The sequence below is a fragment of the Mus caroli genome, unplaced genomic scaffold (assembly GCF_978045245.1).
Source record: "Mus caroli unplaced genomic scaffold, Mus_caroli_1 scaffold_9, whole genome shotgun sequence".
In the NCBI taxonomy this organism is placed as follows: Eukaryota; Metazoa; Chordata; class Mammalia; order Rodentia; family Muridae; genus Mus; species Mus caroli.
The window spans coordinates 84,307,323-84,330,247 of NW_028227264.1; the positions used below are offsets into that span (position 1 = coordinate 84,307,323).

General features: G+C 42.0%; 1 protein-coding gene across 6 annotated transcripts in view; it reads left to right on the top strand.

The window, feature by feature from the left end:
• The window catches only part of Ric8b (RIC8 guanine nucleotide exchange factor B), a 98,707-nt gene that overhangs the window by 2,014 nt on the left and 73,768 nt on the right, over positions 1–22,925 (top strand). For all 6 annotated transcript variants that reach the window (XR_003837771.2, XR_003837770.2, XR_003837772.2 and 3 more), the window contains exon 2: positions 6,730–6,777. Coding sequence is in view for 3 of the 6 variants with exons in the window: in XM_021173650.2 (XP_021029309.1) it covers positions 6,730–6,777 (48 nt within the window). In the remaining 3 variants the exon portion in view is untranslated. The remainder of the gene's footprint in view (positions 1–6,729; positions 6,778–22,925) is intronic.

Here is a 22,925-nt window from a genome sequence, read left to right on the forward strand (position 1 = left end):
TGTTGTAGCTGAACAAATTAGGTCCCCTTTTTATTTGTTTCCTCCAATTCATCCCTTCCTCTCCCTGTTATCCCTTCAGGTTGGTTTCTTATCACTCATGGCTACGTCCTGTCAGAGCTTGGCTTCCCCTTTTCATATTGGAAATGTTTTCAGCGTTCTTAGGATCATCTTCTGTTGTTAAGGCAATGTCTTGAAAAGCTTCAGAGGATTCCTAGACACTTTTTTTTTTGGCCAAGCCAAGCCTGAGACTGTTCCGACTTGGTGTAGCTGGGAGCAGTTCTGTGTCAGGAGAAAGCACTCATGTTTACTATCGGTTATAGTAGGAACCGTGCAGTAGGGTTTGGAGCACAAGAAGGCTGGGCCTCATGTTGCAATGCAGCACTGCCCCTCAAAGGGAGAACCGGATGACGTGACTAGGAAGGGGCTCTTTGCGTCTGTGGTCAGGCAGGAAGAGTAGAAGTAAACTGTCCAGATTCATGGTGTATGGGGTCTGAAACCCCCCCAAAAGTAGATGGATAGCGGCCCTTCAGATTTCTTATCTGGAAAAATGGCTTTGAACCATGTAAGAGTAAGAAGTGGTTGTAGGCACTGAGGAGTCAAGCAGAAGAGGAATGAGCAGTGTGGAGAGACTAGTTCATTGTTTGCCAGAGGAGCCTCTTTATGCTACCCTTTTTCTAATAAGCTGGTCATTGCAAGTGTAGTAGAAAGAAGATGGGATCTGGCATCAGGTGAACCTTGGTCCTAATCTCAGCTCTGCTGTTAACAGCTTCATGACTATGGATAAGTTATGTTGAGCCTCTGAGACCCAGTTGCCCTGTCTATAAAGGAGGGATTCAGACACCATTCTTTTTATTTATTGTGTGGATTAGATTAATTGAAGTTGAGTGCCAGGCACTAGGCACACCATCCTATAAAGTGTCCCCTTGTTAAGTTAGGAGAAGCTCCTGGTCAGGATCCTTCATGAGGTAGTGTGCTCAGAGTACAGGCTCTGCTGGGGCCAGACTCTCTGGATGCTGATTCTCCATTTGTATGTGGACAAGCTCATGTTGCTTAGCTTTGCTGTCAGCTGAGGAGAAAAGTCACATCTATCTCCTAATGCTTTTGTCAGGACTGCGTGAGTTCTGTGTGTAAAGTACCTAGAGTAGGACCTGCTGCTGAAGAATTAGCCCATGGCTGTTTGCTTTCAGCAAAGCTTGTAGCACTCAACTGATGTGACACAGTAAGAATTTGGGGATCTTTCTCCCTCTTCTATCTTAACCTTTGCACCTTCTAGTGGTACCATTACTATGGTATATCTCTTACTGCATCCAGAGAAGACAGTACCTATCTGACTCTAGAATACACCTAATTTCTCTATACAGAAATTCATTTCTAAGTATTCCTGCTGCATTCACTAGCTCTTGTTATTTTAGGAAGAGAAATCTCTATCCATAAAGGAAAAAAAAATGTTTCTGTCATGGGTAAGTTGCTTTGGAATAGGAAAATAGTTCTTTGAAATAAGACTGGCTGTTTCTCACTCTTAAATTCACCTATTAACATGTATTGAGTGCCTTCTAGGTGCTGTGTAATTTCCTAGGAATTTACACATACAATCCCCTTATATTAAAAGTTATAAGGGAGATGGGAGCATTTTCATGTTTCTTTGAATAGTAGATTAAGGTCCAGAAAGACATAGTGCTTGCTCAGGAGCACATGGTGGGGAGTGGTGTGTGTGTGGTCTTAGATGCCTGACCAGGTCACATTTGCAGGACTGTGCCACCTTTCCCTTGTTGGTTCTGCTGCTGAGCATAGGAAGGCTTTGTTTTATTTTCAGGTGCAGTATACTACCTTGTTTGTAACTGTTGAGCCCTAAGCACTCTCCTTTAGTTACAGAATGAGATGGTTATTTTGAGATGTCTTGCTATAATTTAGACTATCCAAGTTCTTGGTCTTCCTCCAGAGTCTGTTCTGACAACAGGTTCACTAGAAAGGTTGTTTGCCATCATTATCTTCATTGTCATGCATCTGAGGTACATTGTAATATGGTGATTTTGTTGTTGTTTTCATAACAGATTCTCTGTGTAGCCCTGGCTATGTTGGAGCTTGCTCTGTAGACCAGGCGTCCTTGAACTCAGAGATCTGCCTGCCTCTGCCTCTGCCTCTGCCTCTGCCTCTGCCTCTGCCTCTGCCTCTGCCTCTCTGCCTCTGCCTCTCTGCCTCTCTGCCTCTCTGCCTCTCTCTCTGCCTCTCTGCCTCTCTGCCTCTCTGCCTCTCTGCCTCTCTCTCTGCCTCTCTGCCTCTCTGCCTCTCTGCCTCTCTGCCTCTCTGCCTCTCTGCCTCTCTGCCTCTCTGCCTCTCTGCCTCTCTGCCTCTCTGCCTCTCTGCCTCTCTACCTCTCTGCCTCTCTGCCTCTCTGCCTCTCTGCCTCTGCCTCTCTGCCCTTGCCTCTGCCTCTCTGCCCTTACCTCTGCCTCTCTGCCTCTGCCTCTCTGCCTCTCTGCCTCTCTGCCTCTGCCTCTCTGCCTCTGCCTCTCTGCCTCTGCCTCTCTGCCCTTACCTCTGCCTCTCTGCCTCTGCCTCTCTGCCTCTCTGCCTCTCTGCCTCTGCCTCTCTGCCTCTGCCTCTCTGCCTCTCTGCCTCTCTGCCTCTCTGCCTCTCTGCCTCTCTGCCTCTGCCTCTCTGCCTCTCTGCCTCTCTGCCTCTCTGCCTCTCTGCCTCTCTGCCTCTCTGCCTCTCTGCCTCTGCCTCTCTGCCTCTCTGCCTCTCTGCCTCTCTGCCTCTGCCTCTCTGCCTCTCTGCCTCTCTGCCTCTCTGCCTCTCTGCCTCTCTGCCTCTCTGCCTCTCTGCCTCTCTGCCTCTCTGCCTCTCTGCCTCTCTGCCTCTCTGCCTCTGCCTCCTGAGTGCCAGAATTAATGGAATTTGCTATGCCTGGCCACATTGTGATTTTTTTTTTTTTGAACCAAAGGAATTTGAGGTTGCACTAGACATTGAACCTGGTCATGCTTAAGATAAATCTATACTCTGCTATTGAGCTGAAAGAACCAAACTGGTCAACTAGGTAAGGAAAGTGACTTGTGGTCTTCACTATGACTGATAAATTGATAGATGGCATGACAAGCCCTAAGGCCACCTGGGCATGTCACTGTCCCACAGCCATCTTCATCAGGATTCCATTTTGGAAATAGAGCAAGTTTATGGTCAGATGAAGACTGAAAAAGTTACTTAAGGTACTGTCACTGAAGTAGGTCTCCAAGAGCTAGGTGCAGGAAAGGAGGGCTGCTGATAGCTCAAGCTCATCATCCTTATGCTAGAGAATGAGACGGATAGAAACTGATGGCAACAGTTCTAGAAGTGCAGCCTCTGCATTTGAATGGGGATTTAAATATCCTGGATCATGTAGGAGGATGTTTCGCTTTCCATTTTTGAGGCTGAGCTTTGACTTTGGGCTTGCCCTAGGTTTTTGCATGGAGATATTCTTGTTACACTTTGTTCTTAGTTCCAGATTGTTCTACAGTCTGTTTTGACATCTAAGAAGTAGTCTTTGAGTATATCTGTAGACATCAATGAACTAACTCTGAATTCTCTAATAGGTCAGTGTTTAGCCAGATACTAGAGCTGTAGTAGCCATGTAATGAATACCTACCATGTGCAAAGTGCCAGCCATAGCATATACAAAATAAGGAAAACCTTACGGAGTGTAAAGTGCAGCTTGAGCAGGGTTGCACGGAGTAAGCAGTAGGACTGGACCTAAACTTGAGGTTGTGTGACACCTGAGGTTTGTCAGGGCTTCTTTTAAGTGATAAAGCCTGCAGTCCTGAGTCTGGTGTGCCACTGAGAGGTTCTAGCTTTCTTAGTCTTTACAGTGAACAGTGATTTTACTCTTTGATTTATATTTGACTTGCTCTTGTTCTGGAAATGAAGTGTATAAAAGCTGGTGTTTAGCTGGCTAACAGCTCTCAGGAGGCATCCACACCTAGGACGCTAGTTCTCTTCCCACCAGCTGAGCTTCAGAAAGGGGAGTGAGGCAACAAGATTGAAAGTTCAAGGCCAGCCTGGGACACTTAGAAAGCCCAGGCTCAAAAAATTATAAGTCTTTAAAAAGTGTTGGAAAGAGAGGCAGAGAGCATGTTACATCTGAGCTAGCTTGGATAAATGAAGCCAGCCTTACAGACCCCAGCATCTGCTGAGCACAAATGATTTTTGAGGTAATTTGTCATGCCCACATGCTAGTATATTTTCTAAGTAAGCTTTCATGTGACTAGATGGGCTTTTGAAAACTTTTATTTGTAAAATGTTACTTTTTATTATTTGAAATTTCTTATTTAAAGTTGTTATTATTTTATGTTCAGACCTACAGTGAAAAAGCAACATAAAAGTGAAAAACTAGCCCTTGATACTATTTTAAAAAGAATAATTCTATATAGGAAATACTTAGAAGATATTTTTGTAACTTAATATCTCCCCCCAAAATAATTACTTTTTTCCTGTCCTTTCTTTATAAATGCCAAAAAATTTTTTTTAGGAAAAATAATAAGTTTTAACAAGTAGACACATTTATTCCAAATAATTTACAGAAGTAACATTGTATGTAGAATGGCAAAACTAAGACATTTTGGTTTCTAAGTACAGTTATTTTCATTTGCAGGGAGCCTTTGCTGAACTTCCACATAGAACATTATTGGCTTACCACCTCCTTATCTTTAGTCTTGAGTTTCAGTGAACCTTGGGCCTGTGGCTTCCTAAGTATAGCCCTCAGATTTATGACCTCCTCTTCCCTCTTTCTCTCCTTTCCTTCCTTGTTCATTTATTCTTTCTTCATCCTTTATTCCAAAGAGTTTTTATTATAAAATAATCCCAGTGAGTCACCTTTCTTTGAGTTGCTATGTAATATTTTATCAGATGGGCATATGCTTAGTAGAATATTCTGACACTGACATACACGGTTTACATTCAGCTTGCCTCTCTTACTATGTTAGAAGGCACTGTTGTGAGTATGTTTATGTATATAGGTTTTCCTCTCATTCTGCATGACTCCATTAAAATAAGTAATAGGAGTAGGAGTTCTGGGTCAAATGGGGTAAATGTTTTTATGGCTTCCAGTCTGTGTTGCCAAATCACTCTCCCTTTAAAAGTTTGTGTCAAATGGTACTGCTTTGAGCAGCATTATGCCAGCTTGGGATGTCCACTCCTCATGTGGCTTTCTGCCTTCAGTCTTGCTCTCCTTGAGCTGGCCTATGAGCTAGTGCACAAAACACTCATGCTCTTCATACTCCATCCTGGCCTTCCCTGGTCGTCGGTAGCCTGTTGTCATTTCAGATGTAAAGTTTCAAATCTGTGCCTTCTCTCTGCAACACCAGTTCCAGTTGGTTTGCATCCGCGCTTGAGTAGCCTCCCTGAGGTTTCCTTAAATGACCTTATCTCTTAACCTCTTGTTTTCCCTTTAACTGTTTCTTATATTCAAGACTGCCTCTCTCCCAAAATTTCTACAGCTCCTTTAATTCAAAAACTGTTGCTGCAAAGCTGCAAAACGGAACCACCAAATGATGCTGTTTTTCACACTTAATGCCCCTGTTTTGTGGTGGGTGGCCAGTCCTGTGGGTCAGTGTGGACAGGGAGATAGACAGGAAAGCAGACGGTGCCGAGGAGTGGCTCGTTGGTTTGCCTTAGGAAGAGCTCAGGTGGGATTGATTCAGAGAGCACGTGCTCTCTGCGAGAGTTGTAATTCTGTGCTCCTGGTTTGTGACCACCACTCCCTATGCAAACAAGCCAGTTATTCTACCCATTTGCCTCTGCTCTGCTACACAGTGGAAAGTATACACTCTGGCCAATCATTCCAGGGGAGCCACGATCCCTTCCTCCCTGCCAGTTAATTTGTCCTTAATCTCATTAGCAGCACTAGTAGCAGCAGCAGCAGCTTCCTGATGTATACTGTTTACTACTTGCCAGGTAGTGAGATATTTTAGGTGCCATAACTGTCAGAACCCTCACAATCAATCACCCTCTGAGCTAAGGATTACTTCATTTTCATAAGAGGAATCCAGGCACAGTTTACTAGCTTGAAGTCACAACTAGTAAGCTCAGGAGCCTTTTTGCAGGTTGTAGGTTGTCTCCCTGCAGTTCTCTGATGATTTCTTATGGAATGCAAAAAAGAGAATCCTAGCACACTGAAAGACCTTTCCAAATCTCAGTCAAGTCTGTGCTTCCGTTCTCGAGTTCTTTCAGGTGCCATCCCCTAACATTGTCCCATGTTTCAGTCTCAGAGCTGCCAGCTTCATGGACGTATCACATACATTCACACACCTACAGCAAACTCCTCATTTCCCTGAGAGTCCCGCTCAGACATCCGGTGCCTTGTGCTAACCACTCCACCTCTTTGGATAGTTGCTGTCTTAATTCTCTCTTCTCCCATTGTATTTATGCCATAATCTTCTCATGAGGCTTTATGTTTATTTACTTACACGTCTGTCTTACTTTAATAAGAATATTGAGATGGGAGACCAACATTTATTAAAAATTAGTTTATAATCCCAGCACTCGGGAGGCAGAGGCAGGCGAATTTCTGAGTTCGAGGCCAGTCTGGTCTACAAAGTGAGTTCCAGGACAGCCAGGACTATACAGAGAAACCCTGTCTCGAAAAACCAAAAAAAAAAAAAAAAAAAAAAAAAAAAAAATTAGTTTATATATTTTGTTTAAAAATCTTTAAAGTTTATCTTATACTAACATAACAATGTTTCCCTTTTCCCTCCTCAGCATAGGGCTACTTTCAAATTTGAATCAGCAGATGAAGATAAAAGAAAGGTAAGGTTGGTGTGTGTGTGTGTGTGTGTGTGTGTGTGTTTAATCCTGGGTAGTTAAGTAGTGGGCTTGTTTTCATCTCGTGGTAGTTGGTTAGTTTTTGTTTTCAGTTAAGTTTGTAAGACTTCCTGAGAAGAAAGAGGTGCAAGGTTTAGGGTTGGTTACACAGAGCCCGCTGTTCATCCCACAGAGCCCCTGGGCTTACAGGAGTTGGGGAGGGTTCAGTGGGACTATCACTAGACTTTCTTACTGCTAAAAGGTTGCCCATTTTTGGTGGCAGAATTCTAGGTTGTAAAAAATGCCAGGCTAACGTAAAGCTGTGCTAAGCCCGGGGAAAGCAGCATTTCCTGCTGCTGCCCCTCAGCCGCAATTTCTCAGCACTGAACTTCTTATGTTGTTACTCTCACTACACGAGACTACCTAATGTATGCTTGCATGTTGACACTGCCTATGGCTGCCTTATTTGGTGTGTTAAAGGATCATGTTACAGAGGAGAAACCAGTCCTGCCCTTTTGTTTTTCTGGGTCCTGTACCTCCTCTATCCCAGCCTCACAGATTCAGGATTAAACGAAGACTATGGCTGAGTTAGTTCCCAGTGTCAGAATCTTAGATGCTGGTAGTGGATCGATAACCTTACATACATCCATTTACCTCACTATAGCCAATCTCTGTGCCCGTTTCTCTTATATTTTTGCTTGTGAGCCTAGCCTGTAACAGCTGAGCCATCTCTCCAGCCTGTGCCTGCTTCTCTTTATCTCCTAAGATTTATTCTCTTAATTGAGACCTTCTTCTGGATTACTGCATAAGTATGTTGTTGTTTTTGAGACAGGGTTTCTCTGTGTAGCCCTGGCTGCACCATAACTCTCTCTGTAGACCAGGCTGGCCTCAAACTCAGAGATCTACTTGCCTCTGCCTCCCCATTGCTCAGATGAAAGGCTGCATCCCCACTGCCCAGCGCTAGTTAGTTTTTGAGCTGTCGACCTTTCACTGTGTAGGGACACGTGGTTTTAGTTGCTTGTTCATAAATCTAAGGCAGCAGTCAGGCCATGTCATTCTTGGCCTTACAATCTTCCCGGGACTTCCTATGCTGACAGGGTGACATAGTAGTGTCAGTGATCTGATCTCTGCATGCTTCTACAGCCTATAATTTCTATCCCCCTTGTGTTTTATGTATGAAGTGTTGATGGTTACCTGTACATACACAGTCTTTATTTATAGCTTTCCTCTGTTAATTACTCTCCATGGTAAACCTGTAGGACTCCTGCTGGTTGACATTGTTGCTCATCTCTGTTTGTCACATCTGCAATGCTGAGCTCACAGTGAACACTCAAGAAGTTCATTAAATCAGTGTCATGGAGTGGAAAGAAAACTTACTTTTGGATTTGGACAGTGCCAATATGTCAAAAGATAACCTTTTGGAGTAGAGATATATTGAATGAACATGTTTTTTGGATAGCTTTAAAAACTGGCCTTCTTAGGAACAGTCCCTTATCTAATGAGTCAGAAGCTGGGGCATAGACGCCAAGCGTATGTACATCTCTAGATGATCTTCATACAGAATGCACAGGATCTGTGGAGGACAAGCTGGTAGTTAGCTATTAAAATTAAGATGCCTTTTGCCCTTTGATCAAAGTGTGTCTCTTTTGGAGATCGGTTTTGTTTAGATTGAACCCAAGTGAACACTTTTTTTTTCATCAAAACATACATCAAGAGGAAAAGATTGGAAACAGCCAGCTGAGGTGTATTGGGAGTAAACACTAGCACATTAATTAACATAATAGAGTACTAGGAGGGGGTAAAAAGAGAGTCTATTATGTGCTGTTGGGAGGAATCAAGTAAGGTTTTAAAGCAGGCAGTGAAATGGCAGACTCACAATAAACATTCAAGCTAGAAAGGCAGCTACTTACCATGTGTTTGATTAGAAGAACCCACCCTCTGCTTATTACATCCGCGCTATATTAGAGGCCAGGCTTCAGAATCTTGGGTAGCACTTTCACTTACAATAAATACATTAAGAGCAGGAGACTACCCAGTCAGTAGAGTGTTGGCCACACTCTCAGTACTTGAGTTCAGTCCATAGAACCACAGAAAAATTCTAGGCACAGTGACACTGTAATCCCTGCACTGGAAAGAGAGAGACTGAAGAATACCTGGAATACACACACATGCGTGCGCACACACACACACACACACACACACACACACACTTGCACATATATACATGCACATACAGTGTGCATAAAAAGCTGAATACAGATGCATTATCTCATCTAAATGTCATTGGAGAGGAGAATTTTTCTATATTAGTTATCCATGATGTTGTTTTCTGTAAGGTGGTAAAAAGCCTGACATTGTCTAACCACTCTCCCTACTTATTGTCTACATGGGTTTGATTCCATCAGCATTCTTCTGATACACACACAATTCCCCACATGCTCAAAATTCTTCCTACTTTTAATATTTACATGTAAGTACACATCTTTCCACGTACTTTAAATCGGTGCTATGTTGCTTCTGTTGCCTGTTATGGTGTGAACATTATGTAAAGTTGTTAAACTGTGCTCTTAAGTAATGATGCAAACGTCCCTGTGTTCAGAGCAGAGACGGGTTTTTCCTAATTGCTTTGATGCAGAGGTTGTTTGGATCTGTTGGTGTGAGATCGCCCTCTGCTACTTTCTGATCTCTGGAGAGAGTAACTTCTGCCCTGGTGTTTATTGCAGTTTGTGTGTAGATTCCTGCTTCCTGGGAGGTCTGTTATAAACAAGAGTCATTAGGGACCTAGGTAGGTAATCTTCATTAATGCAAAACATCACCAAACAAACCCATTTCAGTCTCCAAGGGTTAAAACCACTAGTGACACTTTGATGCCTCCGGTGCTTTTCAGATACTGACAGGGAAACTGCAGGACAGCCCCATGCTCACAGCTGTAGAGGCTCTCTGTGGAAACAGAGCAGTAGGCACTGCACTGAGCCCAGTGTGGAAATGTAAGGAATCAAATGACTGTACAGATCCTTTGCTGTCCGGTACTGTCCTGAATGTCCGGTACTTCCAGAGCAGGGGTGCTCAGCCTGTGGGTCATGGCCCATTTGGGGATCACATGACCCTCCTCTCAGGGGTCGCCTAAGAACCTCAGAAAAACACAGACGTTTGTAGTGTGACTCATAACAGTAGCAAAATTACAGTTATGAAGTAGTATTGAAGGTAACTTTGTGGTTGGGGTCACCCCAATATGAGGAGCTGCATTAAAGGGGCATATATAGCAGTAGGAAGGTTGAGAACCATTGTTCTAGAGCCTTCTGTCAAGTCATTACGTTGGTAACAACAAATCAAGACTTTGCTCACTTTCAAAAAGGACAGTGCTGTGCTAGAAAACATCAACCAAACATCCACCCATAGTAATATCTTTCTAATATTAAAAAAAAACAACAACAACTTTGTGACAACCTAGAATAAGAGGCAGTGGCGCCTCTCTGCGTAGGGTGACAGTGATGCTCTCTAGATCTGGTCCCTGACACTTCTGCTGTGATTTTCAGTTTTACAGAGGTTTGCTTCTCCCTCTAGTGCCATTCAGTGTGGTGGGCATTTAACAATGAGAAAACTGCTCACACTGCTGGAATGTGGTGAATGAAGCCTTATACAGAAAGGATTCTTCAAGTAGGCATAGTTCTTCCGTGTCCACTCCTATGTAGCTGTCTCATTACCTTTTGAAATATATTTTGGAATACTTAAAATTATGTTCCAATACCTTGTTTTATCTCTCTCTCTCTCTTCTTTGTTTTTTTGTTTTTTGTTTTGTTTTTTTCGAGACAGGGTTTCTCTGTATAGCCCTGGCTGTCCTGGAACTCACTTTGTAGACCAGGCTGGCTTTGAACTCAGAAATCTGCCTGCCTCTGCTTCCCAAGTGCTGGGATTAAAGGCATGCGCCACCACCGCCCAGCTTGTTTTATCTCTTATTTCATCACTGTTGAAACACTATTTAAGAGTCACGCTTAAGGCTGGAGAGATGGCTCAGCAGTTAAGAGCACTGACTGCTCTTCCTGAGGCCCTGAGTTCAAATCCCAGCAACCACATGGTGGCTTTCACAACCATCTATAATGGGATCTGATGCCCTCTTCTGGTGTGTCTGAAGACAGCTACAGCGTACTCATATACATAAAATAAATAAATAAATCTTTGGGGAAAAAAAGAGTCAGGCTTAAGGTAGGAGCTAGCAAAGGGGAATGTACATATTTTCTTTAAGGAATAAAGTTGGCTGCAATTCTAATGTCTGTGCATCTGATGCAAATCATGACAGGTGCATGTGAATCATTGCAGCTTGGATAGAAGCACCTGCTTACTTTACATCTCCCCTACAGTGGCGGACTGCGATTAGCTGTCAGTGCACACACACATGTATCGTGCAAATCTGTGGGATGGGGGAAAGCAAATGGTAAATAATCTGGAGACCCACATCCTTGAGACAGTGAGGGCTCTTACTTTGGTTTTTAACACAAAATGTTTCTCAGAAAGCAGTAAAGAGTATTGCAATAAAAGTTGATAAAGATATGTCATAAAATGAATTGGGTTGGGTTACAGCTCAGGGACACAGTTTGCCTAGCATGTGTGAGGCCCTGGGTTCAATCCTCTGTCCGGGGGTGGGGAGAGGAGTAGACTGTTTGACCCTCATTGACCTGTACCTGAGAATACAGCATTATCACCGGTGGAAAACCTTCCTGTCTATAACTAACATCATTTTCCTCAGAAGAATGAGCACTGACATACCTAAACTACAAGCATCTTTCATAGCTTTAGACTCAGTTCTCTTAAGTGGTAGGTCAGTTGCTGAGTTGAAATTGTGAGCTCTTTATGGGGACAAGAAGCCTGGATTATTTATCGTGGATTCTTAGCTCCCAGCACTGCATGAGGCCCTGGATAGGCACCTACACTAATGCAAGTTAAGGTGAGGGGAAGGAACTTGGAAGTTGAGTGGAGGATAGAATTCCTGTGAGTAGAGCATATTGTGTGGTTTTGTGTTTTACATTCTTCTAGTTGCACATCAGAATTGCAAAATACAACTCACAGTGTTGTTCACTGAGGAAGCAAGATACAAAAGTATATTTGAGGAGTGATCACGGCTTGGAGTTCTGCTAAAACCTACACAGAGAAGTACAGCAAGGAAGTCCTCTAGATGCTGCTGCTTGACGTACTGCTGTGGAGTAGGCTTTTTTGGTAAACTTTTGAATTATAATAGATTGAGCTGATTTAAGACCGTAATTATTTAATAACACAGTATAATACAGTTGTATTTTAGAATCGTGTGATTGGGGGCATAAACATAAACCAGGGCTTTCTGGTTTTTAATTTTTTTTCCAAAATTGAACTTTCTTGATTACTTTATTAAATTAGAGTAGTATTACTTACAAAGCCAGTTTGTATAGTAAAATAAATGTATCTGAATACAAAAGTTCATTTTGTTATTTCAGATATATCGGTTTTTAAGCATTCCCTTTTAAGCTTGGCTCTGCATATTAGAACATGTGTAACCCACGCGGTTCCTCATGGTCCTCTGTACCGAGACCCATGCTAGGCTTAGATTCCTGGCTTGCTGTTGGCCTGCGGTACTTGGTTTCATGCATACTCAGTTACAGATACATAGGTGCTGGCGATTGTCACTGCGGACTGTGGAAAACAAGTGGCAAGTGTGTGAATTTCCTTCCTCCAAGGGAAATGTGCCAAGGCAGAATTGTTAATCCCTGGCTTTGAATCCACTTGTAGGTAACATAGCTCGAGGCATGGATGCTTGTTCTGAAAGCTTTGTTCTTACTCAGCTGAAAATGTCAAAGTAATTAAAAAAAATTTTTTTAAACAAAAGCTTAATATTATGTCTAAATTTGAATCAAAATTTATTGGATACCTTTACCTAAGGAAACATATAGGTACATAGTACAAATATAGTGCTCAGTCTGAAACCAGTCTCTTCAAAGACAACCTTTTAGGCTGGGGAAAGAGTGCAGTTGTAGATTGCTTTCTAGCCTAGCAAGGCTCCACGCCTGACTCCCTGCACTCTTTCCCCCCCTCCCCCGCTTTTTAGCATATCCAAGGTTTTGCATGCCCCTCACCCTACAGATGATGACTTTAAATACTTTTAATTCCATTCAAAGATGAGCACTCAGTATCAGGTACACACCTCAGGTGTTTACTTTTAAAGCTCCTGTCTAGCAGGACCCTAGCACAGATCTTAACTGTTAGGCAGAATGAATGCCTAGCCATAGTGCAAATCAAGCAATGTGGGTTTTATTCCAGACTGTACCTTTCCCTGTAGATGTTTTGCCAGATAGGGGAAAAGGACAGAAAAGCTCTTCTAATTTAGGGTCTTCGTGTGATCTTTAAAAACAATGACTGTATGTGCGCACATGCATGCTCATATGTCCACAGGTGCACGTGGGAATGGACATGACATGTGTGGGGAGACCTGAGATGGGGACTCTCTCTAGTCCAGTTCCTGGAATGGCGGCTTCACTCCCACCTTGTTAGGAGCTTCTGCTGTGCAGTGGCTGCGTTTGCTGCTCCTCCTGTCTCTACCTCTTGTTTCTCCTTAGCAACACTGGCTTACTGATGCAGTCTGCAGTCAGAACTCAGGTCATCAGGCTGGCCAGCCTGTGCTTTTACCTACTTATTGAGCCATCTTCCTGGGCCACCCTATGTGATCTTTATGTTACTTTTTAGGGTACCTTCCTCGGGGGATAAGAATAGTGGAACTGTCGAGTTGGGGGAGGCACATTTTCTCATCTGATCATCCCAGTTTATTTTGCAGCCAGGATAGTGTATGGAGCTCTATAAGTCAGCACCCTAATGAAACCTATCAAAATTATTTTTTAAAGTAAACACTTTTTTTAGTCCCAAGAGTACATAATGAAGAAAACATTTACTGAAAAAATTCTGGAATTCAGTTAAGAAAAGTGAAATTGGTGGAATGTGTACAGAGCTCCCCAATAGACAGGCATTGTAAAGAACATTTGGCTATGAGTTGAGGGGCTGTCTTCTCAGGAGGGACACAATATTTACATTTCTCAGTTTACTTTTTTTTGACTGCCTTCAAGATTTTCTCTTTCTCTTTAGCTTTTAATAGTTGGTTCTTTCCTTCTACCATGGCCTCTTGGGACCCGATTCAAATTGACAGGCTGATTTTCCAAGTGCTTTTACCAGCTGGACCATCATGTGGTCCCCTTTAGTGATTTTTAAAAGCATCTGTGTAAAACAGAACGTCTGTAATGTTATGGTGAGTAAATAGTATATATAAATACAATGTTTTTGCCAGACTCACACAAAGGTGAATGGGAACAAAGCTGTATTGTACTGAAGTGACTCCAGATGGTAACTGGAATCCATAAGAACAAATCAAAAGACCCAGAATTGATAATAAAAAAGCCAATAAAACAAATATCATATGCTTACTCTTCTTTCTACAGCTTCCTTAAAGATGATAGAAAGTAGTAATTATAATTATTGTTGGATTTGTATCACTTGCAGTATTATATAAAAGAAGGCTACTTTATAAGAATATTTCTATACCCCTCCAGAAAATTAGTATTAATCTGGAGCAGATCCAATAAGATGCATATAGTGAGCCTTTACACAGTGGTTCTCAACCTTCCAGTGCTGGGACCCTTTAACATGGTGTCTCATGTTGTGCTGACCCCAACCATAAAACTGTTTTTAATTGCAACTTCTTAACTGTAATTTTGCTACTGTTATGAACCATCATGTAAAATATCTGTGTTTTCTGATGGTCTTAAGTAACCCTTGTGAGATGTGTCATTTGATACCAAAGGGGTCTAGACCCACAAGTTGAGAACCACTGCCTTAAAGTTACACCTTAAGTACACAACTCAGATGTTGATGACTGTAAGACTTCACTGAGAGTGATTAAAGGAGATTTAAATAAATGAAAAAAAATCCCGTGTTTGTGGAATGGAAGACTTACTACTGCTAGAGAATTAGTGTTTGTCTTACTGATCCACTAATTCAGTATAATCATTTCTAGAATTCGCGGTGGCTTCTTGTTAGAAATCAGCAGGCCAGGTCTGAAATGAAAACAGGCACAGAATAGCTTAAGGAATCATGGAGGGGAAAAGTGAAACTGGAGCTGGGTATGGGGAGGTGTTTTGTAATCTGGGATGTGGGAAATAGAGGCAGGAGGATAAGGGGCTCAAGGCCAGCCTTGGCTACTTAAAAAGTTTGGGTCCACCCTGAACTGCATGTCTCAAAGAGGAGTGGGAGGCAGATTCAACAGTTTCAAACTGGACAGACTGTTGGTGTTCAAGACTGGGAACTAGCATGTAGTGACTTTGACTATTAGCAAATGAAGTGTTACCTAGGAAACCATGAATAAATGATGTGGTTGGTCCTTACCTTATGCTGCACTCCGTTCAAAAGGGCAGATGGATCAAAGATCTGAATCTATGAGGTAAAGACTTAAAATTTACTGGGAAAAACAGAAATCACCATTCTCTCAGATGATACCAAAAACATAAACAAAAGAAGAAACAGACAAAAATGGACATTGTCGGAGTTAAAAAACATTTGTGCTCTAAAGGAAACTATCAGGAAGATAAAAATGATAATTTGCAGAATTAGAGAAAATGTTAAAATCATATATATGGTAAAAATTTCACTTAAAATATGTAAGAAACTCCCTGAAAAATTTTGAAGTTTTATTTAAGTTTCTTTTATGTGTATGAGTGTTTTGACTGCTTGTGTGTTTGTGCGCCACATGTATGCTTGGTGCCTATGGAGTCAGAAGAGGCGATCAGAGCCTCAGAAACTAGAGTTAGAGATAGTTGGAAACATGTAGGTGTGAGGAACTGAAGCGGGTTCTCTGCAGGAGCAACAAACGCTCTTAACTACTGAGCCGTCTCTTCAGCCCTAAGAACTCTTACTCAGAAGACAATTGAATTTAAAATGAACAGTAAACTCAAGATCTAGGTTTCCAAAATAAAAATTGACATCATTAGTTATTGGATAAAGGTAAACCGAAAGTGTCATAAAAATCAGCTCACCTCTACTAGGCTAGAACAGGACAAAAACAAATATTGACAAGAGTGTGGAAACCCCTGAGCATTCATTCACACACTACTTGTAGGAAGTGGTGCAGCCTGTCTGGAAAACAATCTGGCAGTTACTCACAAAGCTAAGCTGCGTTACTGTCTAACATACCAGTTGTACCCCTAGGTATTTGTGCAAAACTCTGCGTGCACGTGTACACACACACACACACACACACACACACACACACAGAGGTTTGCTGAATAATAATAAAAATGTAGAAACCACCCAGATGTCCATCAGCATGTAAATGATGAACAAAATGTGTTATATTCCTGCAGTAGACTGTCATTCAGTTAAAGAAATAAAGTAACTGATATGTGCTAATGGTGAATGGACTTTGAAAGCAGGCTAAGTGAAGGAAATTAGGCACAAAAGGCCAGACAGATGTTGTATGATTTCTGTCAGTGTGAAACGTTTTGGATAACAGATCCTTGGTGACAGAAAATGGATTAGTGGTTGCCAGGGAGCTGGGACGAGGGAAAAAGAGGAGTCAGGATTTACTGCTGATGGGTATTGAGTTTCTGATGGGAGTGATGAAAATATTCTATAATTAGATAGAGATGATGGTTGCACAAGTGTGAATATGTACTCTAAAAACAAATAGGTTGTGTACTTTAATAGAACAGACTTTGTGTGAACTGTATCTGAAAACATTTGGTATAAAAAGAAGTGTTAGTAGATACAGTATACTATATGCCTGTTATTCTTATAAGTCCTGTGCGTCTTTGTGTACATTTAACCCTTCCAACAAAGCTTTAAGGTGCATACTGTGGCTTTTTTGTTTTACAAGAGAGGAAGCAAAGGTACATGGAGGAAATACTATTTAAACTAGTGAACTGGTAGGCCATGGTTCAAACCTAAGCAGTCTGTCCCATAGCCCATGTGTTACACCATATCAGACTAGAAAGACCCATTGTGTGGCTTACAAGTCTCCTTATTTTCTGGCTTAGGTATCCAAATTTTGAGATTTGTTGCAAAGAATAGACGGAACTTAGGCACTGAGCTGATGACCAGCATGGAGAGGCATCAGATAGCATGCTCTCCACGAGGGGCCAGATGCAGATGAGAGCACTTGGAATGAGGAACTTGTGAGGAAGATGTGCGGCCAGAGCAAGGCTTCAGTTCCTCTTGGCTTTAGTGACCATGCCCAGAGGTGGAGCAGTATCTTACAGTGTGGGCTTGTGCATCCTGCCATACGGTGACCCTCTGAGCTATCCTCACCTGCCATCCCTCACCAGCACTGCTCCCACTTAGACTGGCTCTCTCAGTTTCCACGTTCCTCTCTGGTCTGCTCATGGCTCTCTCCATTCTTTGGTTACCTCCTTCCAGCGACTCAGACACTTTCCTCCTGCTCAGTAACACACCTCCCCAGAAGCTTCCTCTTAGAACTGCTTGCATAATTTATTCAGCATTTAGTACATAGCTTAAGTTGATGTGTATTAAAAGATACTTAGCACTTACTCATTTTACGTATGTGAAATCTCTAGTATTATAAATTATTTGAGTCATGTTCTCTTATCGCTCACTAACCCAAAATAGATGTTTTTTTTTTTCACTTAATATTTCTCCTAAAACTTTTTTTCTCATTTGGGAAATTGTGATATGCAAGAAATGAAGATATTTCTTCTCTAACTGCCAATATTCAATACCTAAGTTTTCAAGACTAAAGTTTTACACATACACTGTGAAAAAAGGATTTTTTTTGGAAAATAAAGACACTGAAATAGTAAGAGAAAAGTTGTGGACTGGTTTAATGTTGGAAGAGAAATGTTTTTACATCTGCTTCTCTGCCTTCCGTCAGGATGAGACGGGCAGCTGATGGGTTTGGAAGTGTCCTTCTGCACCTAAGCTGCCTTTCCCATCTGTTTATGAATGTTTGATGCCACAGCATGTCTTCTCAGGACTGCTCATTAGCGAAGAAGTTTCATGATTGTTACTCAGAACTTTCAGTCTTGCTGACAGATACAGACCCTAGCCATAGGACTGTACTTCTGACAAATGAACACATCCAGGAAGGGAAGGTGGAGACAGAAGCTGACAGTGAAGGGAAGGTGGAGACAGATGCTAACAGTGAAATAAAGCTTTACTCACAGAGCCAGTGTCTAGTAAATAAAAATGAGAATTACTTTGTTGTTCATAACATGAAGTTGGAAAAAGCCAAGTTTGTCAATATAAAATTGATGAACGTGAATTAAGGTGAGTAAGTATTCTTTTAGAAAATTTGTTTAGCTTAGGATTTTTTTTTATATATAAAAAATAGTCACATTTGATGCCCAGAATCCTTTTCTTTAACCTTTATTACAAGTATGCTTCTCTATTGTAAGAGTAACTCATTAGCTGTTTAGTATTTTTAAAATACAACTTTTGAATAGTTCTCTTACAAAACTGACAACAAATTATTAACTTACTTCCCACTACTGCTATAGTAACTTCCCTTGGTCCCTTCCCTCTCCCCGCCTCCTTTCTTCCCTCCTCCTCTCCCTCCTCCCCTCTTTCCCTTTTTCCTCTTCCTTCCCTTCTTCCCATCCCTTTAGCTCTTCCTCTTTCTTGCATTTGCTCACTTGCTGTACAGAGAGGGCAGACGTTGAGAACTATCAGATTCAGGTGGCTAACCTTGAGTTCCAGTTAAGAACTAAAATTAGATCCCCGTGGAGTATATATCCCCTGACGTCTGGTAGAGAAACGTGGGCATAACCTTGAACAGCCAGAAAGACAAAATCCAAGGGAGTTTGTTTGACTCTAAACATTTCTTTGACATCTCCTTTAACAATTTAAAATTCATATGACTTTCGTATTACAATTTGTAATGCATTAACATGTACATCCCAGAATTTTAGTATCACTGTGGTCTGAGAAGATGCACTAGGACTTTGACATGATGCCGTGTCCCCAAATAAACATGCATGGTCTATTTTAAGACTGAAATCCTATCCTGTCACTCTAGGGTCCTGGTTGATTCCAGTGAGTAACAGATGATGTAGGACTGTAGTGAACATAGAGAAAATATCAAGGGGAAAGTCCATGGTCACTGAAGAGAAAGTGCCGGGCTGTAAGTATAGCTTATTTCATTGCCAGTACCAAAGAAGAGCAAGAAATGTTAAGTAAGATGAAAAGTATAGAACCGTGTTTAAGAATACAGGTCTGTTTTAGGAGGGGGGTAAATTACAACCCCTATTTTTATTCACTGGATTAATTTAATGTGGAGTAATTTTTAATGTTAGGAACATTCATTTTTACCTTGTTTCCTGTATATGACAAGTATCACGTATATGTCTGCTACTTTAATTTTCCCAATAACCCAAAAAGTAGGCATTCTTTACAGATGTGGAAGTTAAAGAAGCCCGTCATTTGTCCCAAGTCCTAAAGCTGCTGAGGGCCGTGGCAGCTGGGGGTGAAACCCAGAGCTTCAGCCACCTGTTAATCCTGGGGACATAGCATTCTGCAGCTCACCCTCAGTGTCTCTGATGTTCCCAGGGAAGAGCAGACATACATCACAGGGCTTGCCTCCCTCCAAGTTGGGGAGAGAGATAAGGCTCCACAAACACAGTTCAGAGTCAAACATGTTCGAATCTGTAGCCAAGATAGCAAGAACTCTGGACTTAGAGCAATGAGACATTACTTCCTACTTTGGGATGGGGAGAAAGATAGCATTATTTTTAAGACAGGAATAATTTAGCAAGGTGAGCAATTGAGAAGACACACTAAATATTGGAAATAAGAAATTAAGAAGGCCTCTGGAGAGGCCCATACAGGTATTAACAAGTCACTGTGCCTGCAGCAAGGATACTGTGACACTGATAATTGAATATAAGTTTATAAAGGTCAGTTACAGGGACTCTGACCTCTTACTAGCTGTTGAGCTTGCATGTGCTTAGGTGACGTGACACTGTGAGACTGACAGAGAAAAGTCTTGTCATCAGCAGTGTTGTCTTCTTGCTGCCAACTTTAGGAAAACATCCCTCACCTTGGCACGAATGCTGCTGGCCAAGTTAGCCAGCTGGACACAGGGAGGTTCGTTGGCTTCTCTCTCCTTCCTTTTCAAACCGTTCATCCAGGTGTCAGTACCGCTGTCACTGCCCTTCCCCAGTTCCCCCTCCTGTCTTCACTCAGCCCTCTGTATCTCTCACTCACCGCAGCTTCTGCACAACCGGGGAACTGCTCTCTGCGCTTCTGGGCCTGCCTCATCGTTAGCTTAGTGTTATCCACATTAAGTTAGTGCTGTTCCCAAAATTCAAGTCTAATCATTAACACCCTACGCAAGTTCCTCGTTTCCCTCTGGATTAAGTCCAAATTCTCCATCTCTGTCATCACACAGCACAACCTAGTCTTCTGTCTCTTTACAAAAAGGAAGAAGACAGCATCTCTCCACCACACAGTCCCTCTGATCGCCACCACAGTTCTCTTCTCCTGTGTCTTGACAGTATCTACTGTCCACTTTCTCCACTGCTTTTATCAAGGTCCTCATGATGTAACATTGCCAAATCCTTAGGCTGGTTGATCTTTTGTCTGCATTTGAAACAGCTGAGCATTCCACCCTCAAAATGCTTTTTTGTCTGTCTCCCAGAACACCCACACTTCTAAATTTCCTCTTAAAGACCAGTCATGGTGTTGGCATTTTCCAGGGCTCTTGTACCTTTTCGTTCTGTTTTCCTCTATACAAGCTAATCTAGTCATAACTGAAGTGTTCCTTTCTCATACAGAAGCAGAGCTTCAGTGGCTGCTTAAGGCTCTCCCACATCTATTCAGCTTCCGAGCTGACGTCCTTAGAAGCATCTCAGATGTACAGTGTCCTTACAGAGCTCTCTAAGCCTGTCTAAGCCAGGAATTTTCTCCCAGACAGCACAGTTCTATCAGTCCCTTCCCTCTGCTGTCACCACTACAACTGAAGCTGTGCTTGCTCTCTCTCAGTCGCTTTTCCATACACAGCCAGGTTGGTTTTCTTCTGCTTCTACATTTTAATTGGATTTATGTCTTCTCTGCATAAACTCTTTAGGAACTTTTCATAGCAGTCAAGCTAAGTCTCTAAGTCTCCACACACCCTGCTTCCTGCTTACCTCAGGTCTAGTGTGATCATGGGCTTTCCACACCTCAGCCTGTGCTCTGTGTCCGTGCCCTTCAGAATGTCTGGAAGCATCACCCAAACGAATGTTTCTCCAGTTACTTAGCAAAGCATCCTGGCTACTTCCATTTATAATGTCTCATAGTAGTTATGGTTTTATTTATTTTCTGCTTTCTCAATTAGCCTGTGATCTGCTCAGCATCAGAATTTTGCCTCTGTTCAACAGTCCTGCCTCCCCCACCCCCTTACACACACGATGCCTAGAAAATCCCACACACTGATGTGTGCTAGGTGGCTGATGATTGTTTCTCAGTGAGGGAAGCTGATGGTCCTTGGGAGACACTTGACAATGCCTGTGGACATTTTTTATTGTGATGACTTGGTGGCAGTGCTGGTGTGCTATTTATTAACATGCTGTAGACACTAAAAATGTCAATAAATGTCCTAAAACACAAAACAGCCTTCCAAAACAAAGAATTTTCTAATCCAAATTGTCAATATGAGAAACATCTGGCTTAGATCTGTGAGAGCACTTACCACATTAGTGTGGCTTATATTTCCTCGTCACAGTCCACTTGACTCTAAATTCCTTACCTTTACCATTGTCTCGCCACATCACCTAGGATTTATAAGAGAGTTACCCAGGGAATTCATGATTGTGGCTAAAGAGAGGAACAAATGAATGTTCAAACTAGCTTGTCTCTAGTTATTTGACAGGAAGTGTTACTGCATAGGCTTTGCAGCAGACCACAAGATCCATTGCACATGAAGCATAGCATAGAAGATTATGGAGAGAACATGCATGAGACCCATATCTCAAATGTGTGTTCTGTTCAGGTTATAACTAAATTTCACAAGAGTCAACACATTTAAAATGACAACCAAGATAGAAGTGGTAAGGGATTAAAGTGTTAGCTTTTACTTTTCAAGTAACTGCTCTGAGGTGACCATCCAGTCATGTGAACTGCTCTGCTCCGAGAATTGCGTGAGGGTGGAGTTGTGGGGAGGGTACATTTCTTTCCAAGTTGTCAAGTCAGACTTCATTGCCTAAGCAAAGTCTTAGAGTCTCACAAACAGCCTAGACTGGAAAGGGGAGATAGATAGATAGATCATAGCACTGCATTGGCAGGAGCTCAGAGACCTTGTCTGTAAACTAGCCAATGTGCTATAACCCAGCAGCCATGGGTTACTACTTAAGAAAGGAAGGTTGGACAACTTTCCATTTTCACCTTAGTGCCTAATGATGAAACTCTAGATCAGCACACTTAATGAAGCTCTATAGTTTGTATTCTCTGTATTCCAGTTGGTTTTAGTTCCTTTGTTATGTACTCAAAGAAAATTTACAAAAGATAAAATGTATTATCTATAATAGTGCCTCAAAGATTATTTGTGATAAAGGACTGAGGGTTTAGTGGGTTCATTTTCCCCTAAATTGCAGTAGAATAGTACTTTTGTGAAATGCAATCAAAATTAATCACTAAAAGAAATAACCATATTCTTAGTTGTCTTAGCAATGTTAGCCTCCTGTGGAGATTGCTAAGTGAACCCTCTCAGGTTTTATATCTGTCTCAGCGTCTGTCCTTACCTCTGCGACAGGCTGGGAGGGGAATTCACCCATGTTGATGTGCTTTTAGAAGTGATTTCCGAAAGCCTCTTTTGTTTTCATGTGTATGGGTTTTTAAACTAAGTTGTTTTCTTTATGTTTAAAACTTGAAATTTGCTTTTAAAATAGCTTTAGAAGCCACCTCCTAGCAGTGTACAGATCATAATGGATCATAAATGTTCACGTTCCCTTCATAGCCCCTCTTGCTTGTTTTATAGCTGAAGCCAACACTGATCTTAATTCTACAGATACATAAGAAATTCTGCCTTTCCTGGTTTGGGAGAGGGTGCCCTCCAGTGCCTTGTATATTAAAGCATGACATTGGGGAAGAAAGAAGCCCAATAAAGTGATATGCTCACGATTACGTTACTAAGTGGGAGATACTGTGGCATAGCCATTCGT